This window comes from Taurulus bubalis, assembly GCF_910589615.1.
Source record: "Taurulus bubalis genome assembly, chromosome: 3".
Classification (NCBI taxonomy): Eukaryota; Metazoa; Chordata; class Actinopteri; order Perciformes; family Cottidae; genus Taurulus; species Taurulus bubalis.
The window spans coordinates 31880933-31892358 of NC_136591.1; the positions used below are offsets into that span (position 1 = coordinate 31880933).

At 43.8% G+C, this 11426-nt stretch overlaps 1 protein-coding gene across 2 annotated transcripts; it reads left to right on the forward strand.

Moving 5' to 3' along the window:
* Window positions 1–466: 466 nt before the first annotated feature.
* Window positions 467–11089, forward strand: tfap2b (transcription factor AP-2 beta; the record flags this gene model as incomplete). Of its 2 annotated transcripts, none has more annotated exons than XM_079215458.1 (7): window positions 467–539; window positions 2673–3131; window positions 4505–4556; window positions 5519–5807; window positions 6107–6225; window positions 7178–7319; window positions 10801–11089. In XM_079215458.1, the coding sequence occupies exons 1-7, from the start codon at window positions 492–494 to the stop codon at window positions 11087–11089; spliced, it is 1398 nt and encodes a 465-aa protein (XP_079071584.1). In that variant the 5' UTR covers window positions 467–491. The 2 variants fall into 2 exon arrangements, with proteins under 2 accessions (XP_079071584.1, XP_079071585.1); XM_079215459.1 differs by having other exon boundaries at window positions 5588–5807.
* Between the last annotated feature and the right edge of the window lie 337 nt (window positions 11090–11426).

Sequence of the window (11426 nt, forward strand, 5' to 3'; positions counted from 1 at the left end):
GCTGTTCTGAAGGCTAGTGGTGGCACTTTATCATTGGTTCGGTTTATGGATAACATTCTATAGCTTAATTTTTAATTATACAACCTATATCTGGCATTGTGAGAAGAATTGTCAAACCGTTAAAAGTCACCCTTCTCTACATGTTTTCATCTTAGTGCACAATAGCCTTCACGAAAGGCTTTTGCTCACTGCTGGTGCTTTTATTTTGGAAATTTCCGAGATGTGCGATACATAAAACATGTGTTCTTTGTATCTATTTGCTGCTGTCAGCCCGCCTATAGCTCTCCTTAACAGTAGTGGAGTCTTCACAGGGGTTCCCCATTCACAAAGCCTCACTGACTTTACAGAGGGCGGGGGAGGGAGGGAGAGAGAGAGAGAGAGAGAGAGAGAGAGAGAGAGAGAGAGAGAGAGAGAGAGAGAGAGAGAGAGAGAGTTGAGACATCCCTTCCTCACTTGGCTGCATTCGGTTTACCGACACCGGAGAAGCGACCATGCTGTGGAAACTAGTTGAGAATGTCAAGTATGAAGATATTTACGAGGTAACGTTGCCGTCCATGTGTCTGTGGTCTTCGGGACTTATTAGAGATGCTGCTTTTGGGGAGTAATGACGTGTTAACGTGAAGAGGCGTTTTGCAGGAGGCTGTAGGCCTGTTACTCTGTGATGTGGTGACTGGATATGAATATGAGGACAAATACATCACAAGATATTTCACTCATTTACGCGCGAATGTTTTGAAGTGTTTGGCATATGTGTGTGTTGTGTTTTCGGCTGGGATGCAGGTCAGCTCGCGTTTTGGATCATTGTGAGGGGGAAAGGGAAAACATGACAGTGGATGGAGACGATTTTGTATTTTATTTGTACATATGGGTTATTGCTTAAATTTGGCACTATATCTTTTGTGCAAATTTATGATCAAAAGTAACATAAAACTTTAATTAAAAAAGATATACTGTATTTTAGCTGCATGCCTCTATGGGTATTTTTTAGAAAAAGACCAGTGATGCAGCAAATTATGATTCCAAAAGTAGTCGAATTATAAATGAATCGCTTTTTTTTTAGATGTGAAATTAAAGTAAAAATAATAATAAGTGAGACACGCTGGGTCAGAGGAGGTTGATGATGCGCCAGAAGAATGTAAATCGTTTGGCTTTGATCCCAGAACAATCTTCTTCTTTTTTTCCCAATATAAAACGAGCGAGGGGCATCAGGAGAAATACCGCTGCGCGCGCGGGGTCGAGACGCTGCTCCGGCTCGCGCTGAAAGGGACTCGAGCACAAAGCAAAGCGAAGAAAGGGCAGCTCGCGAGGCCCCTCGGCTCTGCCCGGTGGGAACCCCCTTGTCTCGTGCCGCACATGGCTATTCTCCCACGGCGCGAGGGAGGGGAGGCAATAACGTTGTCAAACAAGTCAACCAAAGAGGCCGAAGAGAAGTTTAATCGCTTCCTTTGACTCGTGACACCGTCCGCGCGAGCCCCCTTTGCTCCCTGCAGTGTCTCGGGTGGGTTTTTCCAGCAGCCCAATAAAAGGCAGCTGCAACACTTCACGGGCCACCGTTTACTCGGTGTGTAATCTTCAGTGTGACTGTTATTGCAATGCTGATTGTTTTAGCTTAAATATATGTTGGTGACGGCCTAAAAGGATGTGTTCAATAGTCATGTCTGTGCGTATAAGTAAACTGGGTTTGACTTTGGTGGAAGCCTTGGCACGATGAGTGTGTTTGGTAGGAAGTTAACCCTTGACCCTGGTGGCATAAGAGTCACCCGACGAGCTTTAGAGGAAGCCATGTTTATATTGTTATCCACCACCTTGACTTATGTTGGTTTCTTATAACGTCAAAGTATGTTTACGCAAAAAAAGGTGTGCGTAAAAATGTCTCCAAAGGCTTCATTGCGTCAGATCTTGCCTATAAAAAGGCCTCTAAAGTGTTTTTTTTTTTGTTTTTTTGGGTGACGGGGAATTCCTCACTGGTGTGGTCACCCTGTTCTCTTCCTCCTGCGAGAGAGAGAGAGAGAGTCCTCTTTCCATCTCCTGCTGCTCGCGCGTCGTTTCGGCTCTCCACGGAATTTAAACGTCACTCACGGTTGCGCGAGAGGCTTCACGCTCCATGTGCCGCCAGTCCCCCTGCCTCGCGCACATTAATATTCCTGTAAGTCTCAGTCATGAATAACAATTACACCGCATACCGCGGGTAGTATAGAGGCGGGCGCTCTCGGTGCTCACACTCAGAGCGGCGGCAGCTCCGGGCGGAAGCAGGTTCATCATGGAGCTGTAGACCAGGGCCGAGCCTGCAGATACAACGTGTTTCTTTTACCTGGAATTAGTTTGGCTATCTCGAATCCACCACTATCTTCACTATACTGCTGACACCAACAGAAGGTTTACAAATGTTAGTGCACTCCTACTCCACGGCGGTGAGTTTCTTTTCAGAATTAATTTGCGCAAATGGGGGAAAACATTGCGATGAGGTTTTCGTTGTGGGACATTTTATTAAAATGTTTTCTATAGGTTCTTCTAAGGCATTGGATCTCCTGAGCAAAACAAGCAGTTATGCTACTTTTGCTCCATCCCCAGGGGCAATAATAAATGCACCTATAGGCCTCAGTGTGGTTTTATTTCGTTAAAATGTGTTTCCAATAGCAAAGAGTTGATTTTGTTCTCTATTCTTCTTCAAGGACCGGCATGACGGCGTCTCGAGCCACAGCTCGCGCCTGTCCCAGCTGGGCTCGGTGTCGCATGCGGGACCCTACTCCAGCGCGCCGCCGCTGTCTCACGCGCCATCCTCGGACTTCCAGCCTCCGTACTTTCCGCCACCGTACCAGCCGCTCGCTCACTACCAGAGCCAGGACCCGTACTCCCACGTCAGCGACCCGTACTCCCTGAACTCGCTGCACCAGAGCCAGCAGAGCGCATGGGGGGCCCGGCAGCGGCAGGACGCCGCCGGGGAGCGGATGGATAGCTCGGCTCTGCTGGCTCAACCCCGGGCCTCGCTGCCGCAGCTGTCCGGGCTGGACCCGCGGCGGGACTACGGAGTGCGGCGGCCGGATGTGCTGCTTCACTCCGCGCACCCGGGACTGGAGTCCGGTATGGGCGACGGGCTGCTGCAGGGGCTACACGGCATGGAGGATATCCAGGTGAGACATTTACACCATGTTCATGTGCACGGAGCACATTTAAGCTCCAGTTATGATGCTTTATTTATTCATTTATTTTATTAATTTAAATAATGAGATCACTTTATCCGAAGTCAGGGACCAGCGCGGTCTGTTGGACAACATGGGGGAATATGGCACTAGAATTATATTCAAATATATTGTGTATTATTTGAAACGGGATTGAATGAAAGTATACATGTAAGGATTTACAGTCAATCACTCTTTATGTTAAGCTAAAATCAACATATTTACTCCAGGTATATAACACTCTGTATGTTGGTTATGAAATACCACAACGACGTTCAAATAAACGAATAAATAAAATGAGTAAAATGCCAGTGTAGAAACAGATTGGTAATCGTTGACAGTAGCCGTCTTCATTGTCCCCTCGCCTTTTAGAGTGAAGGTCAGTGAACTCAGAGCAGCTCCCTCGGGGTGGACTCTCAGCAGCTGTAGCCTGAACACAAATGGCCCTCAGCTAGAGAAACTGTCTTCAGAGAGCTCAGACATCTTCTTTGATGAGAGGATGCTGATATGTGGAATAATCCACAAATTGCTGCATGGAGCTCAAATGTTGCCTCTAAGAATTCAAGTTCATAACTTCACAGACAAAATGGTGAATACATATTAGAAACAGCAAAGTCTGGAGACGCTGCACTGCAATATGTGATCAACTTTAACATGTAGAAAAACATAGATTTTTTTTTTGTCAAATTAATATTTAAGAAATACGTTTATGATTCATTATGATCCACTCTATGGTATTAGTATTGTTATTTGTATTATATAAATGCTAATTGTATTGTTGTGATTTAATTCATCAAATTTGAAGGCTGTCATTTTATTTTTTCCATGTGCAAAAATATGCAAAGACTTGGTGAAACAGACTTTAAGGATTTCATCTCCACTGGTTTCCCCTCAGGGCTCCACCCTCACGGAGTGTTAGCCATTTAACCTCCACATTAGATTCTCATTCCTGGCTTTCCTTATTTGTGTCATGCGTTTATTAACCCCATTTAAATTTGTTTTATCAAGTTCAATTTATTTTCTTCTTTTTTTCGTTTTTTACGAGCGCGCAGGAGCGATGACAACAGCGTCTATTCAAATAGGGATTTATTGAGCTTGATGAATGAGGCTTTACATGTGTGAGAGTAGTTTCTGTATGAGCCACAACTTTATGGACCCTGCGGCTTTTCCAGACCCGAAATGAATCCTGTGGAATTTTGTAAAAAAATAATAAAATACATAAAAGTTTCAGATGCTCCTTATGGGTTATTATTTTCATTACTGTATGGATCTGCTCGCATGAAGCAGACTATAAATATGTGTATTATTTATCTTGGTTCTAACAGACCATTGACGACAACGGAACGAGCATCCTGGATCAATCAGTAATTAAGAAAGGTAACACACACACACACACACACACACACACACACACACACACACACACACACACACACACACACACACACACGCGCGTCTGTCTTCTCAGCCATCTTATCTTGTCTCTTCATGTGCAGCTCTTATCTTTCCTCCTTGTTCTAAATTATGATTATTATAGATGTGTAAAAACACATAAACCGGACCTCCACGCGCCATATCTCCATGTTTTGGTTCTCTAAAGGTCCACATTGTAGTTTCGGGCGTCCAGGATAAGGAGCTGGAGGCCGGGGTAACGATCCTGGTATATTGAGTGCAGCAGCAGTGTGTCGCTGACAGGCGGCCACGCTGCCGCCCTGATGATGTGCGCTGATTTAGTTACGGGATGTTGAGTGACTGAGCTCCCCGCGGGGCATTTAAGCCGCTGATGTAATAAATGGCACCGCTCACGGAGATCTCGTGAGCTCGTTTAGAGCTAATCTGCGGTATTATCCCCCGTGGAGCCATCAAAACCCCCTCGCACTGGCCCCTACGCATGCATGCACGAGACTGGCTTCTTCTTATTCATTTCTCTTTCTTTTTTTTACGCCATTAGCGCGAGCATTAACGCGCGGGATGGAGCAGCATCCATGTGATGCTGGTGGGAGTTAAACCGGCCGTGGAGAAAAGACTCGGAGGAGGTTAATGCGATTTGAGCGCGCGAGCCAATCAACAATCGATAATATTGTAATGAGAATGTCGCGCGACATTAAATAACAGCAAATGCCCGGCGCGTGCGTGGGCGCTTCATTAGGCCAGGGCCGCCCTCAGAGCGCGCGTGCACGGTGTCAATACGCGGAACAAAGTTGGACGGAAGAGATTTTAAACTTGAGTGGATGCAGGTCCTTTTATTTATATATATATATATATATATATATATATATATATATATATATATATATATATATATATATATATATATATATATATATATATATATATATATATATGTTTTTGTTTTAAGCGTGTTAATGAGAGAAGCCTTCACACCGCCTCTGACCTTTCTCTTTCAGTTCCCATGCCACACAAGCACATGGGCTCTCTGATGCTCGGCAAGGACGGGCTGATGGGCGGCATCACCGTGAGCATTAACGAGGTGTTCTGCTCGGTACCGGGCCGCCTGTCGCTGCTCAGCTCCACCTCCAAGTACAAAGTGACCGTCGGGGAGGTGCAGAGGAGGCTGTCGCCGCCAGAGTGCCTCAACGCATCCTTGTTGGGCGGCGTGTTGAGAAGGTACTTTAACTCTGCGTGGAGACACGCTCGTGGCCCGGGGATCTGTTAATTACATCCTGAGCTGTGAAAAGGCCTCTGTATCTGTGCCATTTACCCCATAGAGATTGTACTTAACATTAAAATCTCTAGAGACAAAGGTTGACGCCTGAAGTTCAAACTGGGAAGTGAATATTAGGATTATTATAGGATTTTTGTGATATAATAAACAATGCAAAGAAATCTAAATATATATGCCTACTTTTTTTTAAATATGCAAGTACTGTACATTAATTAGCTTTCTTATTTTTTTCCTTCCGCAGAGCAAAGTCCAAAAACGGTGGTAAATGTCTGAGAGAGAAGCTGGAGAAGATTGGACTCAATTTACCGGCTGGAAGACGCAAAGCAGCTAATGTCACATTACTAACATCTCTTGTAGAAGGTGATTGATGTGCTGTTTTATTGTTTTACTCCATAAATACATAAACAGCAGAAATATAGCCATTACCCTGAGATAGACACATTGGGGAAATTGTGGTTCTAAAAACTAAACATGTTATCTGTTATCATATGAGAACAAATCAGCATCACCAACTTTATACACAGCTACAATACTGCAAAGGCCTAAATGACAATGACACTGTATTCATAACGTGGCTGCAAGGATATAATATCAGGAAAATTAATATTCAATATTGAAGAGTGGAGACAGGAGTTCTGGGGTTATTAGATTACATTGAATAATTAATTGATTAAAGTCTGCAGGTTGGGCCAACAATTTGGCTGTTTTCAATATAGGCTTTGTTTCTCATGCCCATTATAATATTCCTCATAAATGTGGTCATTTCAATTAAGACAACCATAATAATAATAATAATAATAATAATAATAATAATATATATATATATAGTTGGACCATTTATTCCTACATTTAAAAAAATGTAATTCAAATACTTGTATTCAACCCAGGATTTGCTCATCTACTCAGAAAGTAATTGAGCTACTTAAAACAAGCTAACTTATCAGACATTTGAAAACTTTGGGGGATTTGTTGTTTTTTACGTTTAATTGTGGGTGTTCACCCACTTGCCTCAGATGCGTAACAAAAAATAAGTTCAAAAAAAAAATCTTTAGTCATGACGAACATTAGCTAATTGGCACCTACTCTAATTTTCACATTTAAAAACAGGGATACAAGTGCCACTTTATTTAGTTGTTGAGGACGACAGCGGAGGGAAAGTAGTGCGTAAAGGGTTAACCGAGCAAATATTCGTATACCCAGGAAATATGCTGACGAAACAGAATAAAAAACAAAAACGTGTAGCTTTTTGTGGAGTGTTCTTATTGTTGGACTCACACATGTCCATCGCGTAACCGCTCCTCCCGTCCCCCAGGTGAAGCGGTCCACCTGGCCCGGGACTTCGGTTACATCTGTGAGACGGAGTTCCCCACCAAAGCCGTGAGCGAGTACCTGAACCGGCAGCACGCGGACCCCAACGAGCTGCACACGCGGAAAAACATGCTGCTGGCGACAAAGTGAGTGTGATGATGGACCGTTTGATTGGTTTCTGCTCCCTGATCATTTTTATAGGAAGTTGTCTGCCATGGAATATATAATGCACGTCTGCAGTGTGACATAATAGTGACGTTATGCCCCATGAGGAGCTCTTGGAATGAGCAGTATAGAGATGTGTGAACAGGTTTAACCAGAGCACAGCATCAAGGAGAATAAAGTCAGGGCCTTGACACAACACATTATGTCTGTCAGGAGGAGCAAAGCGCTTGGTAACAACAAAACACACCTTTACAAAGACATCCAGCAGGTCAAGATGTTTCCATTCCAGACTGTCCCAGTGCAGCAGATGTTCTATTGAAGTGTCCCAAAGAGGCCCATCAGTCATACGCTCATGGCTCATATCTTTAAGGAAGCTTTACAGCAGGTGCCTTGGAAACATTTTGTCTGTTGTTGAATTGAATTACATAACTGCCACACACACACACACACACACACACAAAGGGTGAAAAAGGGCATTCTTCTTCTGTAAGTAGTTACATTTCTGATAAATGAAATGATAGTGAAATGAAATCCTTTCACTTTCCCGGGGCCTCTGTGGCTCCTCTTTAAAGAGCCCTGAGGGGCCAAACCTCTCCGATCCTCTATCCTCTGCTCTTTACTCTCTCTAGCACACACAGTGAACATGGCATTGACATTTAAAAAGGACAGTGAGATTTTCTTAACGAAACACATCTGACTGGATATGGATCTAACCCGTAATGAAAATAGCTGATTGAAAGAATTGGCCCACTAAAAAACGAGGGCAGTTAAATCCAACTCAACCGTTTAAGGAATGAGTAGAAATCCGCATTAAAAGAATCGTGTAGTGACTAAACAAAAGTGCCGAGGCGTTCATTTTCACCACCTGAATAACCTTTAGCTCCAGAATACATGAGCCTTATTTGACGCTGGACACTTTAATGTGGCCTATATCAGCTCACAGGCCTTATTAAATACCAGCTCTGAGGTTGCTAGTGTATGCCTGACCTCTGCTTCCGCTCTTAGAAGCGATCCATTTTACCGGTCCTCCTCGTAAAGTTACTTATATTAATCCATTTTTATGGCCGTTAAACTGTGGAATTGAATCCAGGATCTTCTGATTACTTTTAGCCAGCGAGCAACATAGATTTTCCTTTAAAGGAACCAGGGCAGGAGAGGTGATGTGGATTTATAAATGTGGATTAAATCACAGAATTACTTTGGATCTTTTCCTATTTTTACTATGACCCCAAAAAAGAAAGAAAAAAGAAGCCATTCGCCAATTAATGTGCGGTCCTGTTCCATGTCCATTTCTTCCCCTGAATGAGCTTTCTTGATGAAAAGGTTGGAAGCAGAGCTGTAAACTATCTCACAAAGATCCCCTCAGGAAGCTTGTATTTTTTAGCTTGCATAAACAGTGCTGTCTGCTGGCCTGCACTGCATAAACCATCTGCCTGTGTGCGTGCGTGTGTGTGTGTGTGTGTGCATCCCAATGTACTCAGTATGTACGGTGTGTTCGATGGTGGATGTTTGATGCTCAGATTCAAACCTGTTCCAATATACTGTGTGTCGGTGCTGCCTCTTAGAAATTCATTATTTAGCAGTGAAGTGTTTCAAGTCGTCAGAAAACAACAGCGAGAGCCGTGAGTGTAGCCCGCGGTGGCGGCTTCTCCTCTCTACTCCCCTAACCCCAGCTGGGCTCGGCCTGCTCAGCCTGTCACTCATTTGCTGGAGCTCTGCCCTTAGGCCGCGCACAGGGTGTGTGTGTGTGTGTGTGTGTGTGTGTGTGTGCATGTGGGCGTGCAAGTACACATTTGAGAGAGAGTTCTCTTGAATATGAAATGTGGGGCCTAAAAGGAGAGGAGGATTTGTTGAAATTTAACAAGGAGAACAAGGTGAAGACGTGGTTTGCTTTTACCGTTTCATTTTTTTTGCAGATGACCTCAAATCTCAAATGATATATACTAACTGTTACTGATTGGCTTTTAAGGACAAGGCCTCAACACACACAACTTTGCTCTAGAAGTAGTTTCTCTTCAGTTTCCAGAAATAAGTGCCTCGTGTTTTTGTACAATATTAGCTGCAATATTAGTTGGCTTTCAGTATTTAGGAGCATTTAAAATATGGTGGGAAGGTATTTTTTTTGTCATTTTTGTAGATAATTTGTCCAACATGAACAGTATGATGTTATATTGGGTCGGTTATGGTTGAGAGGCTGTCCAGTGAAGTCAGAAGCAGAAACACTTATCCAAAGCATCAACAATAAAACATGTTTATTGTCAGGCCTTCAGAGCTTTGAATTAGATGTTCCAGGGAAACACAGAAACAAATATATAAACTTTCTCACAGAAGACATGTTTTAGGAAAAGTAAAAACTGCCACTCTGGGTCCTGGGCATTGCATCAAGTTCTTGTGTTTTCCTCTGACTGTTCTCCAAACAGATTTTTGGAATTCACATGAAATCAATGAAAAAGGGGAAAGAAAGTTTTCTACACTGCGAAGCCAAAAGTAGTATCTTAAATCTTCAGAATTACACAGCGCTGTTGCATCAAGCGTTTGCTTCAGTGTGCTCTCCCAGTAAACAGTCTGAAAGAACTGTGTCAGTCTGGGTTTCAGTGATGGCCCCAATGCCTTTTCATTGTATTTTTTTCGCTAAACAAGAATACATTTCTGGGTGAATTCCTGCTGTCGGTTTTTCTCCCACTAAACTACTGCAACCATCATTTTACACGTATTGTGCATTCAGCACTTTTAGGGTCGCACAATTGGTAGCCAACACAACACAATTTCTAATCCTAACACACTGGAACATAATTGACACCACAATGGATCTTTTTAATCTGCTATTGAAGTTTTTTTTTTTCACAGGACATGAAGTTAAACAAAATAATAAAATGCAGTGTTAGGTGAATGTGCTTATTTTTCCTCAGTGCAGTTAAAGCATTAAAGAAGTGTGAGCTTGTGCCTCTAAGATTTCATGTATTAATAAGATTGTATTCGGTTTCAGGTATTATTGAAGGAACATCTACAACTAATGCTGTAAAATATTAATCCCTATCTTCCTTATTTTAACCACAGTTGGTTGATGTGGGTGCATTTCCTGAGTTTTTAAGCTATGGCAGAGAGAGGTTGCACATACAGATGCAGACTGAGTCCGTATTGATCGTCATTTTAGTACTAATTGAATATTGGTCACTTATTGTACTCTGATATTCTGCCATCACAAATATGCATCCTTTTTGTGCCGTAAAGCTGCAAATTACACAATTATTAGTTTTCAGGGAATTAGTTATGTTCGTAGTCAAAATTCAGTGTCAACCTTTTTGCTGATGACATTTAAAATCAGTAAAAAACGATGTTTGTCATGTTTGGAAAACTCTAAAATGAAAACTGCCACTGAATGTTGACCACCATTACTATTTTGGGGAAACCCTCAGACGAGGCCGAGCTCCCTCCTGACGTCTTGTGTCTTCTCCCCTGCAGACAGCTGTGTAAGGAGTTCACAGACCTGCTGGCCCAGGATAGGACTCCCCTGGGCAACTCCAGGCCCAGCCCCATCCTGGAGCCCGGCATCCAGAGCTGCCTGTCCCACTTCTCCTTCATCACGCACGGCTTCGGCTCGCCCGCCATCTGCGCCGCTCTCACCACCCTCCAGAACTACCTCAACGAGGCTCTCAAAGGACTCGACAAGATGTTTCTCAACAACCCACCCAACAACCGGCACGGGGACGGCGGCAACAAGGCCGACAAAGAGGAGAAGCAGCGGAAATGAGGCTGGGGAGGCGACGACGGAGAGAGAGCCAAACGGGAAGGCCGACACGCGGACAGAGGCGTCAACACCGTTACTTCTAGCTTTACACCACTGCCACTGACCTGCCACACACAGGGCTGAGGTGGAGGAGGAGGAGGAGGAGGAGGAGGAGGAGGAGGAGGAGGAGGAGGAGGAAGGCTTGGTTGAGAGGAGAAAAAGGCAGAAGAAGACACCTGTGGGCCAGTGTCAGAGAGCACAGAGGGATGTTTCATCTGTGTTACGTTCTTTTCATTCCCCCGAGGACATGATGGTTACTGTGTTACATCCATTTCGCTCCCCCTGCCTGCATCCTGTGAGA